The sequence below is a fragment of the Lytechinus variegatus genome, chromosome 11 (assembly GCF_018143015.1).
Source record: "Lytechinus variegatus isolate NC3 chromosome 11, Lvar_3.0, whole genome shotgun sequence".
In the NCBI taxonomy this organism is placed as follows: Eukaryota; Metazoa; Echinodermata; class Echinoidea; order Temnopleuroida; family Toxopneustidae; genus Lytechinus; species Lytechinus variegatus.
The window spans coordinates 33,024,903-33,049,375 of NC_054750.1; the positions used below are offsets into that span (position 1 = coordinate 33,024,903).

Here is a 24,473-nt window from a genome sequence, read left to right on the forward strand (position 1 = left end):
AATTTGAGATTAGTACATACTTGTAAAATAAGAATTGTTTGCCAGTCATTCTTAAAAAACGCTCTTAACTTATGAACATCTTAATGAAACACACACCCGAATTGTTCTTTCCAATTTGCAATCGGTCGCAAGCTTTTGTCTTACTGGGCTGGGTTGTATCATATCCATGTGTTGATGAGTCACTGTGTTTTTCACGGCCAGTCCCTCTCCCCTTCCCCGTCCTAGTTCATGATCTCACCCTCAGAAACAAAATATATTTAGCATACTTGGCATGAAGCCCATAACTTGATGTCAGGGGATATGACAGTCATTAGCTGACAATGCCTGACTTTGACTCTGCTTCAGTATCAAGGATACATGAATCATTTCATTCCTCTGGGGCATGTTCCCTTAACTTGCCTTTTATTTGAGATTAATTCAATGAGGCACCCTGCTTCCACCTCCAGACTCAAAGTTGAGGGGTTCAGCTGGTAAGATGGAGAAATTGACCATTTCCAGGCCGGAGTTATGCATTACATCGTGTAGAGAGTTATAAAGAGAAACTGGAGGCATATGAAATGCTCTTTATACATGTAGGTCAAATATAAAGGTTCAATTTATTTGCAGCAATCAAGCCATGTGAACGTGTAGGTGTCGTTAGACCTAATGTAGTACATGTAATATGAAAACTGTACCTTTTCAGTAGGTGAAAATATCTTGCAGATCCTATACTCTACAGTATGCACCCTTGCATTGTGGGTTTATTATATTTATGACATTTTATGAATGAGTCGCATCAAAGGGGGATTTTATTTCATTATTATTTTATGACTCAAATAACTTGAGTCAGAATAGTCTTCAATTTATGGGGGATTGATTGTGGGCTTGTGGCAGAGTTCAAGTGCAAGTGCATTCATCATTCCTGTATTAAAGGTCAAGTCCACCCCCAGAAAATGTTGATTTTAATTAATAGAGAAAAATCAAACAAGCATAAAGCTAAACATTTTATGGAAATCGGATATAAAATAAGAAAGTTATGACAACTTAAAGTTTTGCTTATTTTTCACAAAACAGTTATATACACAACTCAGTGACATGCAAATTAGACAGTCAATGATGTCCCTCACTCACTATTTCTATTGGTTTTTTAAATAATACAATATTTCTATTTTTACAGATTTGAAAGTCAGGTCCAACTTGACTGAACCATAAAATTTGAAAACAATTGAAAAACCACTTGATCAGGAAGGAAAAAAAATCGTTTCTCTGGACAATGGGGAGAAAATTTGAATATTTCATTTTTCATAGTGAAAGGTGTTATCAGTCCCCTCATTGCCTACCGATTAAGATGTGAATTTAACCATTTTGTGAAATTGAGCGAAATTTAAAAATGTCATGATAACTTTCTTATTTTCCATGCGATTTTGATGAAATTTTCAGTGTTATGCTTGTTGGATTTTTCTCTTTTTATTTCAAATCAACTTCTTTTTGGAGTAGACTTGGCCTGTAAGGAAGTCAAGGTTCATTTTTTCAGTCCTTGGTTTGAAATGAAAGCACCTCATACCATAATTTCAATATTTTAAAAGCTGCTTATATTGATATAGTGCATGCTATGGACTACTGATACAGCATGACAGGAAGGGGTGATGACTGTTGATTAAAAAAAATGAACATTTCCAGATGTCAGTGAGGGAAATCAGGGAATGCATTCTCCAGTAGCCTTCATATTTCCTGTTTTCCCTCATACTTTTGAGAACAATTTAGCAAGTGACCTACTTTCACCTTTTGGTGAAAAACTCCTTGTGCACAAACCAGCATTTCAGTTTTTCTTGTTTTATTGGTATTTTACCTGCGAACAACCTTTTTATAACCATGTACATGTAGCTCCCATTCAAAAAATATGAGGCCTAAATATGCTTAGAATGCTGAGATTCCAAATCTCAAAATGCTATAATAATTCTGCATCGTTCCTAAATATTTTTCTGCAATTCATACAAATTACAAGCACCAAGTCATGTTTGTAAGATTATTCAGCAGATTTATCATGTCTACAGTATTGCCAAATATATGAATTATGATTATTTTTTAAGTAGGCTTTCATTTAAAACTGGATTTTTATCCAGATTCCAGGTAGCAAACCTGCCTTGATTGAATGCAGTATGCACATGTTTATTGTTCACCATTGCCACTACACACATACTACATCCAAAGGAGACCAGGCAAATTCACAAAGGCCCGGGCAATTTCCGTTAACTGTATTTGAACAGTGTAATAGCATAGTAATAGACTGCAAGCTCTGGCTTTCTTCCTCTTTTTGACCCCAACCTTATGAGGTCAGAAAGCATGCTTTCAAAGCCTGGTGGATGGAGTGGTGACTACCGGCTACCAGCATGGACCCTGTGTCCATGTTACTAGGCATACTAGTATATACCATTCCCAGTCATTGGTACCGTACCGTATTCTTTCAAGTTTTACAATATGATGATGTAGGCCTGCTGGCACAATTGTAGAGGGTGGCCAGAAACCTTTAATAATATGCACATCCCCCTTCTTTTGTTTTTGAAATAGAATTGAACATTGTTCTCAAACTCTTTTACCAGGTTACAGGTACAATGTACAAACTTTAGTCATTGATTACTCTCTGTCTTTGGCTTGTGTTCATTTTGTGATTTGTGTCTGTATTGGTTGTTGCTGTTAGACAATCTTATCACTATCAAAAGAAAGTAACACATAACATTTAGAAAAATAGAAGAAAAAAAGCAACAAATATTGTAAATTTGAATTGAATTGAATTTATTCAAACCACTCAAAAAATGTACAAAGTACAAGAAAGTACAAAAGTACAAACAAAATAAAATGGTTACATTACAAAGAGCTGATGAAAATGACAGGTAATTTGATTTGTAAAAATATATTGTTATATATAGACATTTGGCTTCCTCCTCTAGTCCTGTACTATTTCTTGGTAGACTTTTTATATTATATTATTCCAGTTTTTCCCATTTCCCAAAACACCCACTCCAATGATTCACAAACAAATTATGAAATTTCTATGCTGTGATAGGAAATACAGGGTATTGCAGCTGTTTTTATACTTCAAAATTATCCCTTTTACAATCTATCCTCCAGAGTGCTTAGTTCAGCGTTGATTGTTGCTAAGGTCACATGACTAGACCCAGTGGGTGGATTAATGGGTCAGGGGTTCAAGGCCTCCTTCCTGAAACTGGATGAAACTTCCTTCCCTCGCCTGTCCGCCCACTCATAAATCATAATTTTTTAGGCTGTCATTTTGAACTCAAGTCCATGCTCTAACCATACAGACACATCTCCATGCTTTATCATGCTATTCAAATTGGAGTTAGCAGAAAAATTGGAGAATCTAGAGAGAGAACTTGTACTCCAAATTAGGAATCTAGTATATTAGTATTACATAGTCATGTACACATGTATGGTTTGCAGAATACACTGCAGGGGCCGTGGAACGGTTTTGAAAATGGGGGGGGGGCTGACCATGCAAAAAATCACAATCATATGGTCTTTAGGTTTTTGTACTTGATTTTGGGAAAAAAATGGAGGGGTGAAGCCCCCTCCCCCCCACTTCCGCAGCCCCTGCACTGTACCTGTATGATCCTAACTGTGTTACCTGTGTGTACATGTATGTACCAGGGATTCATCGCTTCTTAAAGGGGAAGTTCACCCTGACAAAAAGTTTATGGTAAAAATAGCAGAAAAAATAATAAAAAATATTGCCGAAGGTTTGAGAAAAATTCATCAAATAATTAAAAAGTTATTAGAATTTCAATTATTTGATTTGTGACGTCATATGCGAGCAGCATTCATACATAGCGAATGGTAAAAAATCAAATAAATGTCATTTTCTCAGAAAATTGAAAATGGTTTTCACTGTACCTTTTGTATATCAATAGACAAATCATTTCAAACCTGATCATGAATAGAAAACAAAATTAAGTCATCAGGAACCATACAAAATTTGAAATTCATGCATTTTATATTACATAACACATGGGGCAGCTGCTCGTCTATGACGTCACAAATCCAAAACTTTGAACTCTAATAACTTTCTTACTTTTTAACGGATTTTCCTGAAACCTTCACCAATATTTTTTACTAATTTTTCTGCTATTTTTACAACAAAGTTTTCTTCAGGGTGAACTTCCCCTTTAAATTTCAGAACCAACTTTTTTTTTTCCTTCCCCTTGTTTTTCAATCTTGGAGAAACCCAAGAAGTTCCTCCAAGGTTTGATAAATTTTTTGGTATCCCCAGGCCAGCAACTGAGCATACTTTCAATGCCATTTAATGTGTATTCATGTTATAAGGTTTCGTACATTCAATGCTATCTCCCTGACCCCATGGGTCAAACTAACATTCCAGGCTTGGATCCCAAGAGAATAAGTATGATCCATGTTTCTGAAGCAAGGCAAGAGATATGTTCTGAAGGCTTCCAGTAGACCAGGGAAGCCTAAAAGAGGTGTAATATTACCAGTACAATGAATCCATTGGAATCACCGTATTTTCGTTTCAAAATAATTATTTGGTAGACTCAACATCGATAGTATAGGAAGACATACACACAAAAGTTCCTACTTAAAATGCTGCAAAAATCTGCTTCAAACAGTACCTGTATGTAATGAGCATTTTCACGTAGTTGATGTGTTTAAAGAAATAAAAATGTCATGAATCTTGTAGGGGCCTGCCTGCAAACTAGAGAGAGAGATTAATTAAATCAAATCACACCAAAGTTAAAAAAAAAATGCTGCAAATTATCTGCTCATTAGTATCTATCTGTATTTAGTCATTGATCCAATTAAAAATTGAAATATTATGATGTTTCCTTAAGGGGCCCACATAGAGAGATGATTCAAAATACATGTAGTCTAAATGACATTAATTGTTTTATCTATCATATTTTATCTACATGTACATGTACAATGCAAGGATTTTCCAACGATACCAAAGGCAACTAATTACAAAGAATTGTATCAATGTCATTGACATCATACATGGTTACTGATTGTCATTAGGGATGAACAAAGGCAGTTTATCGCTCTAATCATATTGTGATGATAAGACTTGAGGTACATGAACTCTCTTTAAATCGCATGATTCTGAAATTGATAACTGTTCAAATATTTGCCAGGTACACTGTACTTCAACTCCTTTGAAGCGAGATGAAATATAAAGTCTGCGACCGATCGTCAGAGAAGCGTAAAATTGTATATTGTGCTATATGAATTTTCCAAAGCTGTGTTTTGAAGTATGGAGTATATTTCCTTACTAATACATGTATGTAGACCCACTACTGTCCTATGTAGACACTGTTTTTTTGTGGGGGGGGGGTTAGAAACTCAAGATTTCCAGATTAGTTTTATTTACAGGGTAACAACAATATCTTATCATATTGTGACTATGAGAACAAGGTACATGAAAGCACTTTAAAGAGTTCATCGACAGTCCATGATTCTCAAACTGATAAAGTTGTCTGTCTGACTCTGTTCAAATATTTACCAAGTACTTATATCTATCTTGAAGTGGGCTGATATACATGTACATGCACTGGACCTGAACAACTTTTGACCCTCCAATTTCAGGTAGAATAACTATTTTGTCTGAATTGATGAAGCTGCTACTATCACACCATATCACGTGTGATCCAATTGATAAAAGTTTGTTCACTTTTATTGATAGAAACCATTTTTTGTTTAGTACAACAGAGTACAGTTGAAATTTGAAATACTACATTGAATGCATTTACTTTCGTTATATTTAATGCATTTACATAGAACTCTTTCTTTTGAATCTTCAAGTAATGAGCTTTTATCCTCTTAAAAAAAGTTTCTTTTTATATTTTTCAATCATCGTGTGCTAATGCTTGACAAGGGCCATTGCATTGAACTTGTTAGCAAAGTGTATAGATTAGTTCCCCAGACACATGCAAGTGGAAGTCATTTGCTCTAGAACTGCAAATCTCAGGAGATACTCTTACATGTAATATTCATTGCAGATGTGTGAAGTTCAAATGTTAAGGCTTCAAGCACACTTTGGCTTCCTACTTTAATTTGTCTGCATGTGCTGATGCAATCTATTCCACCTGATTTTCATGTCATCTTAGGTTATGAATCCAGATGGCCTTTTTTATACCGTTTATACAAGTAGGCCTATATGCAGTCAATATGTGGGAGTATACACCTACATGGTATTATCAAGGAGATAGGTGATATCTCCTTGGTATTATCTATTCTGGCTGTACATGTATTTCCATATGCCAAGTAAATCATGTGAAATGTTTAATACCAGGTTATGCACAGTGGAAGTCTGTGTGGGATATCGAGTTCTGAAACCATATGTTCAAACTATAACCATCTGGTGTATTGAAATTGCATGAGACATTGGTATTTACTGTATGTTGTGGCTACAGTATGTTTGGATGAACCAGGGAAGTGGGAGGTTCAACCATTCCTCAGTTCTTGGTATATAAAGCATGGTTGATGTAGGCCCAATGTAGGTCCATGGTATAAGAATGTACTTGCATCTGGGCTTATATTCAAGCCTATTGATATAATTTTTGTGTAGATGCATCTTTATACAATAATCTACCCCCCCCCCCACCCCCGACTGTTCAATTATCTACCAGCAATTATTATTTCATTTCAGCTACATTGTACTTGTGATTTGATGCTCTTCATTGGTTCTCTTAATAGGCTGATAGAATTACAAAGCCAACTTAGGAGGCCTATTATTAAACTTGCAGATATTGGCATCTTTCCAGGGGACTTTCCTGAGAGACAAACATCCCTTGCTACAAATAAAAAAAAAACAAGAAAAGGAAAAATGAAAATACAAAGGAAATCATATTGTTTGCCAACCCATTTTGTCACACCATGTATTAATCGCATGGCTTTAAATACAGAGGCCTCTCTCCAAATACCTATCGATTGAGTGAACCTTTTGTTATGAATATGTGAGAGGACAATGGCCAAACTCTTCACTCTTTACTGTGCATCAGACTCAGGGGGTCAGCCAATTGCTATATTCTAAAAGGACAATTATATTCTGAACTCCTTGTAATTGTATTCACCCCACACAAAGGCGTACTTAAAGTTGAAAACAGCTTAGAAACAGGGCATCACGTCATGGTGTAATACTATTGTGGACACATGTATGTGTCTAGCTTGGGTCTTCCAACACAGGATTCAGTTGTGTAACCTTTAAACTTTATGCAAATCCAAATCCAAGGTCTGTATGCAGATCTGATTATAGCCCTTTGTTGCAAGTAAAGTAGGCGTACACCTTCAGGCATTGATTGTTTTAAACTAAGAATCAGTTTAGCATTGGGGGAAAATACCATCAAGAGTAATTTGTATTGCCCTTTTTTATTCAACCTTTCATAATCATTTTATGCATACTGCTGACTTGGCATGGATTAACGAAAACATTACATGGGGGCTCTTTGAGGGGATTTTTGAGGGGATTTCACCCCCCCAAAAAAAAAAATGCCCTGGAAAATCCCCATTTACTGAATTGTTAAAGCTTATCCATTGTAACAGATTGGTATGGAAGCAGTATTTATCTTCAGCTTTGTATTGACAGTCCTAATTTATGCATTAAATAAGTATATTTGTAATAAGGCTTGCCGACAACCTTGGGCAGAACATTCGTGTTCAGTCCCCGCTCACTTGTGACTCACATAATTTTCTGGTAATTTGGGCGATTCAGCAATCTTGCCGCACAACCAATTCTTGGGAGCTTTTACTGCATAGTAATCAATATTTTCCAATCACTTTTGGGTATTCTCTCCACGAGTTCATTCTCACAAGCGAAAGTTATGCTTGTCTGTATGAACAACACATGATAAACTGTTGACAGCATTCAGTATTATAATTGTTCTGCTTGGTTGATATAATATAATCATACATACAAAACAACAAGGTATAGTGGATGACACTGTCATGCCATGTACATGTAGTTGACAAAAGAAGTGTATTTTTTGTATTATCCAACATTGCTCAACTGCAATGAACTACATGCAATACACTACAAAAACTTCGGTGTTGATTTAACACCAGCCCGGAATCTACAGTATATATGTCTACACCAGAGAAGTGTTAAACAACACTGGTTTTGTTATTAGTCTAACACCAGATACATGTAGGTGTTTATACAGCACCAATTAGTATTAAAACAGCATTGGTTTGATTCCAAACTGGTGTTGTTTCAATACTTCTAGCGCTCTAGTGTGGACATATATAGATTCCGGGCTGGAGTTTTTGCAGTGTAAGGTTTACTTGAAATGTAGGTTAATACATGCTTATTTGAAAATTTAAAAAATCATTGTTGTATACAAGCATGTCACTGATAAAAGATGAATCTCTTTTGTATGAAAGTTTACTTTTGCAGGTATTTATGTTTGAGTTCCTATTATTTTTTCTGTCATTTGTATAAATGTTATGTCAAATGTCGCGTCATTTGGAGTACATTTCGTTGTGTAAGGATCGATACTGTGCCTGCTTCGCTTTGATAAATAGAGTTTTTAGATTTTGTTCTGCTTACGTTTGTCGAAAAAAGTACTTCAATAATCAACTCAATACAGTGTAAACTGGCACATTTTTCCTGCCACTATTGTATGACATATGTTTGAAAATGTATATTATGTAAATACAGAGCTTTATTTGAGTAGAATACTTAAGTGTGATGTGATATTTTCATACAAAAGTAATATAAGTAGCAAATCAGCTCCAAATTATACATATCTTGAGTCTTTTTGGTTCAAGCAGAAGATGACCTCTTGATTATGAAAATGGAAATGTTATTTCCTTGCCATCTCGATATTCTTATTTATGGTCAGTGGGGTTTGATGGAAATGGTAGATAGAGCTATGACAAAATTATGATGCTGCTTCTGTATTGTCAATAGAATAAATGAAGCAAAATATGAACAAGTTTGAATGCATGTGTTTTATTTTACTCACTGGTATCTAATATCTACTACTGGCGGTGATGATGCAATCATGAAGATGGGGATGATGATGGTGGTGGTGTGGTAATGGAGATGGTGATAATGATGATGATGGTGGTAATGATGATGATGGTGGTAATGATGATGATGGTGAAGATAATGATGATGGTAATGATGATGATGGTGGTGATGATGATGATAGTGATGATGATGATGATGATTATTGATGATGATTGATGATGATTGATGATGATGATGATGTTGATTGATGATTATGATGGTGGTGGTGATGATTATTGTTGATGATTGATGATGATGGTGATGATGATGATGTTGGTGTTGATGGTGATAATAATGATGGTGATGACGATGATGGTGATGGAGATGATGACGATGATGGTGATGATGATATTGGTGGTGATGATGATGATTGATGATGATAGCGATGATGATTGATGATGATGATGTTGATGATGATTGATGATGATGATGTTGATGATGATTGATGATGATGATGTTGATGATGATTGATGATGATGTTGGTGGTGATGATGATTATCGATGATGATTGATGATGATAGCGATGATGATTGATGATGATGATAATGATGATGTTGATGATGATGATTGATGATTATGATGGTGGTGGTGGTGGTGATGATTATTGTTGATGATGATTGATGATGATGGTGATGATGATGGTGATGATGGTGATAATGATGATGGTGATGACGATGATGGTGATGGAGATGATGATGACGATGATGATGTTGGTGGTGATGATGATAGTGATGATGATGGTGATGATGATGATGATGGTGATAATAATAATAATAGTACAGTTCTTATATACGCATAACACCTACAGGTCTCTATGCGCGAGGAAAGCGAGAAATGTGGTTAGAATTGTAATTTGAAAAATCAGACATCAAATAATTGTACATAAGATCAAATAATATTAAACATGGATTGGACCTACATGTGATTAAATTAAACATCTGAAAGAGGTTGGGTTTTTTTATTGAACTTTGAATTTCTCAAGCTGGGTAATATTTCTTAATGTTGGTGGTAGAGAATGATTTGGTCTTGACTGTAATTTCAGAGAAGATTTTGTGAGCCAGAACGGAGAATGATTACGCTTGGGTTTATGAATTTGGACAAGTTCTTGAAGATAAACAGGGGCAATACCATGAATACATTTGAATGTTAATATGAGTTTATATTTTGATCCTTGATCGAATGGGTAGCCAGTGAAGGTCAGATAAGATAGGGGTAAAGTGTTCAAACTTTCCTTTTCGAGTTATTAGTCTTGCAGCAGAATTTTGGATATGTTGTAATTTATCGAGAAGCGAAAAGTGATGATGATGATGATAATAATGATGATGATGACGATGATGATTGTGATGAGGATGGTGATGATAAAGATGGTGATGATAAAGATGGTGATGATGATGGTGATGATGATGATGACGATGATGATGGTGATGATGATGATGATGGTATTGATTATGATGACGATGATCATGATGATGGTGATGATGATTAGTGATGATGATGATGATGGTGGTGATGATGATGATGGTGATGATTGATGATGATGGTGATGATAACTGATATGATGATAGTGATGATGATGTTGGTGGTGGTAGTTGCAAAAATATACATGTTGTCATGACTGTAAGCAGTGGGGGGGGGGCAGTTGTCACCTTCCCCAGAATTTTGAAAACTTATTTCCATTTACTAAAACAACCCACAAAATTCACTAAAAATGTGTTAAAATCTTATTTCACTTTGAAAGTAAAATCGACATAATGACAAAAGCTTGGTCACTTGAATCCCTTGCTTTCTAGTTCTTTTGATTTTTAATGCATCATGCCCCCCCCCCATAAAATGACTGCATTTGGCCATGAATGTTGTACGTCCAATCGTCAAGACTGATTTGAAAAATATATTTAATTCCAACATGACTTTCCAAAAAATAGATTAATGATAAAATCATGAATATAATCAATTATTTAGGATCAATAGAGATTGATTTCTCATTCAAGTCTATTAATCTCATTTGAAAATTCTTGGAGGAGAATGAGCAAATAACCAGGGGCGGATCCAGGAATTTTCAAATTTTTCGGAGGAAAATTTTGACAAGCCTCCTCAAAAAGGTTTTCAACCACAAATTAAGGATATTTCGTACCTGAAAAAAATTGGCAAGCAAAAAAAAAAAGAGCGGACACATTTCTGTTTTAATGGCATTTTTACATTTACAAATTTTCAATTCAGCTTTTCTCAAAGGGGGGGGGGGGGACACGTGCCCCCTGTGCGCCCTCCCCCTGGATCCGCGCCTGCAAATAACTAATAAAGACGGGTAAAGACACTTGTAATTTACTAGATGAAGCATATAGGAGGTCTTAAGTAGATTTCATTATGAAAAACAATCTGAAAATAAAGATGATAATATTTACAAAGTTACATTATATATATATGTTTTGTTTATCATATAATATATATATATATATATATATATATATATATATATATATATATATATATATATATATATATGTCTCGTTCCTTTTTTTAATCAGGCAAAGTGGAATAGATCGCATGTAAATTCATCATACGATATTTTCATTAATTTCCATTACAAAGTATTATAAAGGCGTGATTAAATTACCTCTTAATTAGAAATTATAGAGTAGCTTTTATTGTTTTAGGTGAAAATAACATAACTTCAGTGAGGGATAGCTGCTATCTTTATCATGAAAAAATATCTATGTTTTTAATAAGAATAATATTATTATTATTGGAGGGATGGTCCGAGCTGAAAATATTAAATAAATAGAGTTAAATTCACAGAGAAAAATGCTTAAAATTTCATCAAATCGGAAAACTAAAACAAAGTAATTGAATTTTAAAGTTAATCAATATTTTGTAAAAACATCCACGTCGTCATGAATATTCATTAGGTGGGCTGATGATGTCACATCCCCTCTTTCCTTTTCTTATGTTATTACATGAAATCATAAATGTTTCATTTTTTTCATACATGTGTAAATGATGTGTCTCCATTATGATGAATAAATTGCGGAAGTAAATAACTAATGCACTTAATCAGTTGTCAATCCGATTGTTTTAGTTCTTGGTAGAAAAAATTCTGTTTCATCGGAATAATGCAAATGTTTAATTAAACACAATTACTTTGATATTTATTATCCGATTTTGATCCCATTTTCAGCATTTTGTTTAAATTGTGAATTGTTCTCAATGTATTGAGATATGAATATCTCCAGCCTGGACCATCCCTTTGAAGACCTATAAATGTTATATTTGAGCAATATGTATTATTCAAATGCAAATGTTAGTCCACTGTCCTTCATTTTCTCCTGGAATACTCGGTCAAATTCCTCGTTTTCCGCCACTGAGAAATGATCCCTCCAATCTCCAATCTTTCCTAAAAAGTAAAACAAATAAGGGGGAAAAATGCAAATTAATAAAATCTATTGAAGATCATATTTTTTTTTGCTTTTAGGGAAATTTTCTTACGGAATATAATTTTTATATCATAGGAATTATTTGGGCTTAATACCCAGACACCAATTTTCTGTAATTTTACACCATGTAAGATTAAAGTTGTTCTCGAGTCTGGAACTTTGCTGACACTGTGCGTGAATTCATTCGAAATTCAACAACAGAAGAAGTCGATGGATGAGTGAACAGGGGCGGATCCAGGATGTTTACGAAGAGGGGGGGGGGGGGTCATTTTCCCAGAGGAAAAAAATTGACAAGCAGCAAAAAAAAAGAAGGTCTTCACTTTCAGGGGGTGAGGCGCACTTGTGTTTTAACGGCATTTTTACATTACAAATTTTAATTGTGCCTCTCACAGGGGCACAGCTGGCTCGTGCCCCCCCCCTGGATCCGCCAGTGTGAGTGACGGATTAAAAAGGGAAAATAAAACAACACAATACATGATTATTCAAACCATGGACCGATAGGTCCATGTTCAAACCAACCAGGGGTAAGGCATCACGGACCTGACATGAGACATTTTGCTGACATTAGAACACTAACGCTTTGTACCAAATAAATACTTTTTTACAGGGCAATATGACAATTTCAGTCTAATTTATTTAAGCCCACCACCACCTTTTCCGTGCTTGTTCAGAACTGATGAAATAGATAAAGCCTACCCTTCCTGATGTAACTGTTGGATCCATAAGCGTTCCCATAATGATTATTGAAAGGACCTTGGTTGTCTGTTTTGATTCGTTGATACATCTTCTTCATTTCATCTAAACTACTACTATGGACCACTCTATCAATGACGTCATCACTGGGGGTTAGATTGAGATGCTTGGCGATGGAAACAACAGTCTCTCGGGCGTTCTGATTAAATGATCAAGAAGAAGAAGAAGGAGGAGGATGAGGAGAAGAAGGAGAAAATAAGAAGGAAAAGGAGAAGAAGGAGAAGAAGAAGAAAAAAAAGAAGAAGAGGAGGAGGAGATGGAAGAAGAAAAAGAGGAACTTATTCTATATAGTATCAAACACAAGAATAACACATATGATGGTACAACTTCCATCTCGAACTGAAAAATAATGTTTTCTGAAAAGAAAGCTCACCATTTTGATGTCTTCATATTTCAAGAAAAGAACATTTCCTTTCTCCCTCTTATTCCAGTACTCCAAGACATGATCAAACCATGATCCATAAACATCTTTAAAAAAAAAAAAAAACAAAACAAATGAAATTTAGATAAAGAATGGAAATGTACAGGAGGACGTGAATATAATTTTATGTACATACAAGGGCGACGCAAGGGTATTTTAAATGGGGGAATAGAAGGACCCAGAGGTGTGATACAAACAATTTTTTGAGGGGGCTATATGGGACGAAAGCAATAAATCAGCGAAGCGAGCGAGCAATTATTTTTTATACAAAAATTTATATTTTTGTGATAGATTTTGACATAACACTAAAAATTATTATTATAATTTCGCCCTTTTCTCTTTCCCTTTCTTCTTTTTTTTCTTTTGTGCTTGGTCTTTAAACATGGGAGAGGAGGGGGGGGGGGTAATGGTCCCTGAAATCCCGTCCCATCTGTACGCCAGTGAGAGTAGCTATTTTTTTCTCAATCGAATAACATGGATAAATTATAGAAAGAGCCTAAATTAACTCTCTCGTTGATAATCTTCCTCTTGTCCCTTTTGAAAAAAACTCCTAATTTTCACTGACGACGTGAAATATCCGTCCTTTCCCCCTATAGCACCAGCTTCACGTATACTTGGAGAGAAATAATAAATAAAGCCAGAGGAAGATTAACGAAAGGAATCCCTACAACATGCACGGTGAACTTGCATTTTTAAAATGAAAAAAATCGATCAATATGAGTGTTCAGATAGATCGAGAGATGGCGCTAGAACGAACAAGACGTTGGTTAGTTTGATTCCAGCTATTTTCTGACGACACCCGATTTCGTCTGACGACACCTAGTCTGCAGGCAGACCCTAATTGAAACTTTGATCAACAAGTGTGTCTCCACACAAAGACTAGCACATACAAAACTTTCTGTTTCAATTCGAGAGGGCCTTCAGTACACAAGGCATAAGTAGGCTGCAAATTCAGACCCTTTACTCGAGTGACGGGTTTGCACAGCAGACTCGACGACACCCGATTTCGTATATTTTGATTAAATAAACGAATAAAAGAAATCATCGAGCTTTTCTCCCGTCTCTTCATTACTAAAAAAAAATAAAATCATCAGAGGGGTAGTTACCCCCCTGCCCCATTCCATGACCGTATAGCACCGCCCGGGCGCGCCCATGCTAAGGACAGCGTTCCTCTACTGTCAGTGAATAGCACAAAATATACTTACATTTGCCCGATATTGCACCATTAAAGTATTCTTCCCAGGGTAGGTCTCCAAACCGAGGGTCACGTTTTCTGAAATGAAACCAAGATGTGAACACGTCCTTTGGATTTCGTGCGACGTAGATGATCTATTAAAAAAATGTTGGTTAAAAACAGAGATCTAAGAATTTTTTCTTCACATTATACTTGAAATTCCCCATTTCGTCAATCTAAAGCCTTCTAATCATTACTTTCCAATTTCTTTATAACACGAGAAATATTTCAAGGTTCCTACATTACTACATCTTGTCAAAAATGATAGATTCTTTCTTTTTCTTCAAATGATTTTTTTTCCATTTTCACGAATTATTTTTATATTATTTATTATTAATGTAATATTAATATTGAGGCCGTGTGATCTATCAACTTTAAAGGGGAAGTTTACCCTGACAAAAAGTTTATTGTAAAAATAGCAGAAAAAATAATAAAAAATATTGCCGAAGGTTTGAGAAAAAAATCATCAAATAATTAAAAAGTTATTAGAATTTCAATTATTTGATTTGTGACGTCATATGCGAGCAGCATTCCTACATAGCGAATGGTAAAAAAATCAATGAAATGTCATTTTCTCAGAAAATTGAAAATGGTTTCACTGTAACTGTTGTATATCAATAGACAAATCATTTCACACCAGATCATGAAAAGAAAACAAAATTAAGTCATCAGGAACCATACAAAATTTGAAATTCATACATTTTATATCACAAAACACATGGGGCAGCTGCTCGTTTATGACGTCACAAATCCAAAATTTTGAACTCTAATAACTTTCTTACTCTTAAAATAACGGATTTTCCTCAAACCTTCACCAATATAGTTTATTATTTTTTCTGCTATTTTTACAACAAAGTTTTCTTCAGGCTAAACTTTCCCTTTAAGTAGAGTGTCCTAATCTCAAGCGGTGGATGGGGCATCAATGTTCCGTTTGGATTCTCATCCTCATTCCATCTAGTCCAGATTGGACCTTGTTGTTTGGAAATGCCCTTTCCCAAAAGCTAACATAGAGGGCACATGTCTCCCAATCTCTAATCAGCGCCAATCCATCTGGGGAGCGAAGATGAGTGGATTGGCGCTGATTAGAGATTGGGAGACATGTGCCCTCTATGTTAGCTTTTGGGAAAGGGCATTTCCAAGCAACAAGGTCCAATCTGGACTACATTCCATCATGATTTTGACAATATATCCCGTGATAAAATAAAAGCTCATATTGATACAATTGAAACCATGCCTGTGACCTGTGGAATTGCGCAAGGTAGCATAATTGGTCCCTTGCTTTTCTTTATATATGTAAATGATATATTAAATACTTCAAAAATATTACATTTCATTCTACAGTGTGTATCAAAAAAAAGTTTACACTTTGAAAAAGCCCTGGGAATTAAAAAATATACAACATGCGGGTAATTTTTTCACATATAATCTTTGGTTCGGGTCTCATCTATCCAATGAAAGTAAAAGTTTTGTCAGAATGCTACACTTGAGTGAGCACTGTCCATTTCTGTAAAGCTCGCAGAAATCTGTTTGCGCAGAAATGCTCGTTTTCATGCTGTGTCAAGGGAAAAGGACGAAATCAAACTTACACTACGGAAGATTTTTCATACATTTCCCTTGCATTTTTAGTCAATTGGAATAAAACGGATAAATTCAAGCATTTTGTGACGATTTTGCCACCCAAATTGAAATTTCAACACTTAATAAGCACAACCTTTTCCCTATTTGTGCCAGCTGGATCTGAGGACATAACTGAATCTGAAAAAAAGTTTATATCAGATCTCCAGCATTTTTTACTCAGTTTTTATCATTGAAAGTTGGTTTACATTTCATTCTTCATTTAATACTTGTTTCTGCACACTTTTCCCAAGCTTAGCAATGATTAACAAAATGAAAATCAAGCTTAAGCCATTCCATGCAAATCACAGCTCAATGTAAAGCAAATTTCGTCACGATGGCCTCGGTGTGTGGGGGAGTGGGGTGGGGCGAAATGCACTCTTCGAAGTGTTTTGGGCAAGGTAACAAGTCAAACAATGTAGAAGATATCTTCAAATCAATTTTACTAGCTAAATTCCATGTGTTCTTCATGATTAAGGTCTACTTTTATTCGCATAACTATTTCAAATTTCTGCGCAAATCAATTTTCACTAACTTTTGAAAAGTAAGTGGTGCTCACTCAAGCAGAAATATTTTTCGACAGTTATATCATCATTTGCTTTAATGGACCTGTACCAATGTTAAAATGTGGAACAATCTTCAGGATATTAGAAATGTATAATTTTACAGGATTTTTTCAAAGTGTAAACTTTTTGATACGCACTGTATATGCAGATGATACTAAAACATTTATTTCACATTCTGATAAAACACACCATCAAAATTATGCAAACACTAAATTAAAAAAAGGTTTCTACCTGGTTCAAAGCGAATAAACTTTTTATTAACACTGATAAGACCAAATACATGTTCTTCTGTTCTAATCACAGTTATCGATCTCAGTTAAATGTTTCAATAAAACTAGACAATGATGCAATAGACAAGGTAAATACTATAAACTTTTTAGGCGTAGAGATAGATGACAAGCTCTCTTGGGTGAACCATATAGATCACATCCATGGAAAAGTTGGTATGTGCGTTGGTATAAATTACGTAATATGCTCCCACTTAAAACCCTCTTTACTTTGTATAATGCCATTTTCTTGCCCCATTTGGATTATTGTAGTCTTGTCTGGGGAGGGGCCAGCTCATGTTATTTAAACAGATTGATTGTACTTCAAAAGAAAGCAATTCGTCTATGGTCTAACACGCATTATCTTGCCTATACTCCACCTCTATTTAAAACGTTCAACACTGCCAATTTAACTGATACTATAAAAATAAAGGCAGCACTTTTTATGTTCCGATATATGAATAACATGTTACCAGCTATTTTCAAAAATTATTTTCTTACGGTTGATAAAATACATAGTGAAGACAGAAAAACAATATATTTGTGCCATATTCACGCTTAAAATAACGACAGACAATCTCTATTAAACACAAAGGGGCTCTATTTTGGAACAGTCTTAACCCACTGCTTAAAATAATGACCACCGTTATCTCATTTAAGGCTAAAATTAAACACCATCTTCTTGCCACTTACAAGTGATTCCTTTAAATTAAACCCAAATTAAACAAACAGTCATATGATATATTTTGTTTTGTCTAGTTTTGTCATGTATGGTTAGTCTTATTTCAGGCCATTTAACTTTTGATTGAGCTGGGCAAGTACCTGATAAACATATCAAGTCTTAATATACTGTTAATTGTGACTAATGTCAGTGAATTAAAGCAAAATCTATCGAGGGATTGATTCTAATACCTTGGTCACATTTGTTCTACGGCGGCCGTACGGCGAGTCGAAAACAGGCGTTTTATTCATTTTTATTCAAACCGCCTATATGTAGCTGGTACCAAAAATTGTTAAAACGGCTGTTTTCGACTCGCCGTAAAACAAATGTGACCAAGGCATTAATGATTTTTTTGATGAGCTATGATATAACACGTGAGTGAATGGGGGTCTGCAATACTCATGTGAGCCCATGTAAAAAAAAACACACGCTACAATTTATTTCTTTAGTGCCTCCTTGTGTGACATGATGCATTAGCTCCTGTTACATTTGCTCCGGTCATTATAGGGCAAAGGGTTATTAGAGTTAGGAGTGCAATAAGGTGTTTTGGTTCAGGATGATGCAAAGATATAACTATAAGGATAAAGGGTTATTTTGTTGTGAGGTTAGGTTTTCGTTTGGCTCCAGTTCTCAATCTCTTCTTTCTCGATCCCATACTTCTTACAAACAATACGGTCAACCACTAGCGTACCTACGGGGGGGGGAGGGGCAGGGGGGGGGGGCAGACTACCTCCCTGACCATGCTGACGAGTCACAACTTTTTTGTCAATTTTTTGGCAACCGATATTGCCCTCCCCTGTTGAAAATCCTATAGGTGCGCCACTGCGGTCAGCGTTCTTTCTCTTACGCAGCTTCATTTCCTTGGAACAACCTCCCCCTGCAAATTCACAATGCTGTGTTAACACATTTAAATTTATGATTAAAACTCATCTTTTTAAATCTTAAATTGATCATATCATATGTTTGTTGGCCCATTGATGGTCTTTCTTTATTCATGATCGTGTCAGAAAAAGTTGTAAATTGTAATATTAGTTTTTATACATTTTGTTGTGCAAAGTATTTCTATTTCCTTTATACTTCACATTTCTTTTCTCTTAACTGCTTAGAGGCAATTTGCGAATTTGCGGTATAGAATTGTTATTGTTATTATTTTCATCGGAGCAATTGTCGCAAGAGTAAATTTCATGGAACCCTTATAAAATGACCAGATTATCATACTTATTCCGAAATATCACAATAATATCAACGATGATTAAAACAAACAAACAAACCTTTGGTTTTTTCTCATCCATCTGTTCAGGGAGGAATCTATATGGTAGATGAGTTGAAATGACACGTGGGGAATCGGCCTTTTGTAACATCTTCATCAGGGAGAGAACAGGAAATTGAATAAATTAAAATATTTATTTATTTATTGGTATATATGCACATAAAAATTTACCAGCAGCACAAGCTGAAAGGGTCAATATACGAAAATATAAATAAATCTGTTGAAAGTTATGACATAAGGCAACATAGTCCCGATAAAAATGATAGATTCTTTTATAGGGTGATGTCTGAACTTAAAAATAATTTAGATGTTTTATTAAAAAAATGACTATGTTTCTTTATGGGTGTTGGGGTGGCATGGTGGCAATTTTCATAGTTCTGCTCAGAAATATCCTTTTCGTATATTTTCATATTCTTCTTTTTGTTTTCTCCCTTCCCTTCCCCTCGCACTATTTAAAAAAAATCGTAGGGGCAGTATGAGCACCCCCCTGTTTCATACCCTTTCCCTGAAATGTTATTATTTACCTTGTACATGTAACAGTACCTGGAGCCATCCTTGCCTACGTCATCAATAAGAGCGAACTCAAGATGAGCGAGAGTTGTGCGTCTATTTACCCTCTCTAAGTCTCCTTCAGCTACTAGGAGACTGACGATCTCATTCACCCAGTGGGTACCTGCATATAACATATTTATTTATTTATTTATTTATTTATTTATTTATTTATTCATTCATTCATTCATTCATTCATTCGTTCGTTTATTTATTCATTTATTTATTTATTTATCTATTTATTTATTTATTTATTTATTCATTCATTTATGTATTTATTCATTCATTTATTTATTTATTTATTCATTTATTTGATAATTATGTCAATATCACATACATTTATTAATGTATTTATTTAATCATACATTCGTTTCTTCATTTAGCCCTCCCTCCCTCCCACATCGTGCAGCTGCAGTACAATTTGCTAACCGAGTTTACTTTTTAAAATCAATTTGTTGAAAACCCAAAATATAATGCCACTTAATAATCTAACCTAAACCAGAAAAGGACGAGAGCACGGAACAGTTACCACTTTTAGGAAAAGTAACGATGAAGATATCATCTTGTCGAATCTGGAAAGTTTTGAGTTCTTTGAGGGCTTCGATCCTTACTGCTGGCGGGAAGGTAACACCTTCGTACACAGGCCGATGTCGAAGGACTTCGCTGGATAGAACGTCAGGTTCAAATTCTAAATCAGGAATGTTGTTGCTTGTCGCCATGAGGTCAAGAAATTAATAATAAAGTGAAACTGAAGAGACATATTAAAGAAGAGAGAGAGAGCGCAGAGAGAAGGGGGGGGGGGTAAGCGAGGAGAGAGAAAGATAGAGGGGAGTACGAAGTAAAGGGAAATTGGTTGGTAAAGAGAAAATGATATAAAGATATATGAAGCAATATATAAAATGAAGAATGATTTTGTCCATTTTACTTTTTTTCTACCAGTCTCAACGTCTCTACAACGTATATAACCATTTTCCATATTGATAACAATTTCATAAAAAATATACGGAATTTAACCCCAAAAGGTATGTAATAATGGCAGTCGCAAAATAAATGATAAATAATTTTTACATTTAACACTTAAACGAAAAGTGGTAAGTTTGCCAATTTTATTCCGAGCAGATTTGACTTCAATAGTTCAGAGCAAAATTGTAAGTTTGATTCAGCGAAATTTATCAAAAGTAGAACAATATCTTTCCTGATATTTTACCAAATCGAGCTTTCTTTTAAAGTGAGTGACCAGTATTGTGCCACATTTGGGCTAATAATGTTTTTATCCCCTAAATAATTATATACTTTTTTATATATAAAAATTACCAGACAAGTGCATACTTTGTTTTAAATACAAAACAGGATCACGGTCCCTCGAATAGAATTAACCACCAAATGAGTAACTAGGGTATTTCCTTTTCGGTATGTGAAAAAAATATATTCCCAGGCTTACAACTCCAAATTATCTTCGATTTACATAAATAGTTTCTTTGAATTTGCTTGAATACACAGTATATTGAAAGACTCCATCTTTTGTCGGCAATATTTTGTCGGCAATATTTTTGTCGACAGAATATTTCCAATAACAAGACTGTCTCGGCATGCTTCCATTAACAAACATACATTTTTTATCGATTTTTTTATTACCCCATAACAATCGTCAAATATCGTCAAAGATCGAATATCTTATTTAGATAAGTGTAATGAAATGTGTAAACGCAGTCGGTTTGTGATGGGAGCCGTTTCATAAAGCTGTTCATAAGTTAAGAGCGACTTTAAGAACGACTGGTGATCCTTACTTACGCGCTAAACCATCGCCAATTAAATATACCACTTACCGCAAGAAGGATCACCAGTCGTTCTTAAAGTCGCTCTTAACTTACAAACAGCTTTATGAAACACCCACCTGGTCATATATAGAGTGATAATTATATTTTATAGGGCCAATAGATCAAATAGTTAAAGGCTAAAGTCCTCTCGATAAATGCAGTTAAAATCAAATCTTGTCCAATCATAGACGAGATTATTTTGTATAGATTTTGCGGCATTCGAGATACATCAACTAATATGAAATAAATACATTCCTCTGTACTGACGAGATAGCAAGAAATAAAAAATATCGATCCAGTGGACTTGATGATTTATTTCAAAGCTGACATGATCAGTGATACAATTAACATAACTTGAGTTGCATTTAATTTTAACATTATGAATAGGTTGAATATCTTGCAAATTCCCGCTCTTTTCTCTTCAAATAAATTGGGTCATTACGTTTTCGGTGTAAATTCTTGTCTTATTGAAAATTGGAATTGGATTTTTTTGGGGGGAAACACAATATCGAAAAATTATTTTTTTTTGCACTGATCATAGCCTATTAGTATTAAACGCAAAACATCCTTTGTTTTGTTTTTAATGCAGGCGCCAATAATTTTCTTTTTTTGGTGGGGGTAGTGATTTATAATAAAGGTGACTCCATATCAAATACATAAACTGCTGTATTTAAGGGAAAAGGACATCGATTAGAATATATGTTAAAATCAATTGTACAAAGTTAGTTTTTTTACTAATCCCTTTTTCGGCTGATCATCATAATTTATGATTATTTAAAAGAAAGATGATTCATCCCTTCCCGTTCACTGGCTGTTCATGTGGGACCCGGTGTCCTCAGATTGCTAGAGCTCCTGTGAGTTATGTACTGACTGGGTTTACCCCTTAAATTGTCAGTGAACGGGGCAGCTAGAGGGCACTGGGTTCCGCATGATGATGGGCTGATGGATGGGTTGGGGTGAATGAAGCAGATGTGAAATTATTATTCTTACATTGTACTTGTCCATGGTTCTTGTGTAGTATTTAAATAAATTTCTATAAAATCAAATTTTTACATTGTAAAAGAGAACTGTTGCTCGGCTAGCGCCATGAGCGTCTACTGACGGTGTGTGCGCTCTACAAATATACACTATTATTATCATTATTTTTGGCTCGGCATGGGTTTAAAATTACGCAACGATACCACACATAGTACGAACAACCATTGTAATGCACTACCAAAGACACCACGTAACAAATCTAAAATAGATATCTAACTCCCATTATGCAATACAAATATTAATATTTTTATAGCTTAAATCCTTACACGGAAGTCAATATTGTGTGAAATATAAGTAAAATGTCGTATGTACTTACAGTACTCGGTGGCTGGAACAGGTGTTTGCGACTAACTTCTAAAATGATTAGTAAGTTCTGTCCGATTATTTGTTGTGAGCTCGGAGTCATTAATTCCATTCTACCCAGGCTTTATTGACTGAGATCAGTCAAGCAAGACTTATCTTTGTATTACGGAAAATTGCATCTTTACACCAGGGGACGAGGCAGAGGGTTTTTAAAGTGTGTGTGTGTGTTGGTGGGTGAGTGTGTGTATGTGAGTGAGGGGGTGTGGTGCTATGCCGAAAGTGCGTGTGTGTGGGGGGGGGGGGTGGGAGGGGCGGGTGATCATGCCAAAACAAGTCACAGCCAGAGGGCAATCTTGTTACTTTACTTATTTTTTCTTTTACAGGTGAACTAGTTAGGGCCTATATACCCAATTTTCATTTGACAAAGTGCAAAATATTATCAGATGCAAGAGGAAATTGAACCATCGAGGCATAGCAGCCAGACCAAGTGATGTTTGGAACATGGACCTCTTACTCTGAACCAAGATCAACTTAAAAAGAAGACCAGATGGTTTTTAGTAATCATGGTGTTAGACGATGTGCTTTTATATCAAGCGGATAGAGCCAAGGAGTTAATGAGGAATAGTTTTAGAGTGAAAAAAATACAGTGATCACTATATTAATCATTATTATATAATCCAATTATATGTTTAGCTTAGGTTGATTTGAATAGTAAAGTTTGTACCGGAAGAGGCGGTGCTTTGGTAATTTAACTGCTTAATTCTAGCGGGAGTGAAAATATTTTTTCATTACTGAATTATATTATAACCAGTTGGTCCAATAGCCATTTAGTCCATATGCAATTTGGTCTAAGTGGACCAAGTTTTATTTGTGCAAAATGAATGAAAATGAAATGGATATTAGACCATTAAGAAGAAATGGTCATAGATGAAATGGTGATTAGACGAAGTAATGATTGGAGCAAATGGTTGTTAGACGAAATGTTGATGGATAGAATGGCATTAGACTAAGTGAAATTATAGACCATGTGGTGAGTGGACGAGTTGGCAGAAGACGAATTGGCAATTTACCGACATTTGCAGTCAGCGTATTTGCCGACGCATAGTTTTTCTCCGTTTTCTCAATCAATACCATTTATTGATAATAACATGCAATTCTTGATAAGAAGAATTGCCTTTTATTAACAATACAAAATATTATGAAAGAAAATCCTTTATATCAAACAATAATTTTATGCTGTTAACACATTACATTTTTTAACATGGTATTAAACTGTTACATAAGAACATTGCTTGTCATACTACACGTCGGCATGCATAGTCGATATACACTGGCTATATCCAGGTTCGTTTATCCATTTTTTTGGACGGGGGGGGGGGGGGGGGGGGGCAAAAGTAAAAAAAAAAACGTCTACGCCAAATCATAATATAGAACTTCGAAACATCGATATGTTATTAACATGATTAATGCCAAGTTCGAT

General features: G+C 35.1%; 1 protein-coding gene across 2 annotated transcripts; it reads right to left on the bottom strand.

Moving 5' to 3' along the window:
• Positions 1 to 12,203: 12,203 nt before the first annotated feature.
• Positions 12,204 to 23,111, bottom strand: LOC121424549 (sulfotransferase family cytosolic 1B member 1-like). Of its 2 annotated transcripts, none has more exons than XM_041620273.1 (8): positions 23,007 to 23,111; positions 20,365 to 20,583; positions 19,811 to 19,959; positions 19,288 to 19,377; positions 14,821 to 14,944; positions 13,568 to 13,662; positions 13,138 to 13,333; positions 12,204 to 12,401 (listed from the first exon to the last, which is right to left on the bottom strand). In XM_041620273.1, exons 2-8 carry the CDS (start codon positions 20,552 to 20,554, stop codon positions 12,292 to 12,294), a joined length of 954 nt encoding a protein of 317 aa, XP_041476207.1. In that variant the 5' UTR covers positions 20,555 to 20,583; positions 23,007 to 23,111; the 3' UTR covers positions 12,204 to 12,291. The 2 variants fall into 2 exon arrangements, with proteins under 2 accessions (XP_041476207.1, XP_041476206.1); XM_041620272.1 differs by having other exon boundaries at positions 20,329 to 20,583.
• Between the last annotated feature and the right edge of the window lie 1,362 nt (positions 23,112 to 24,473).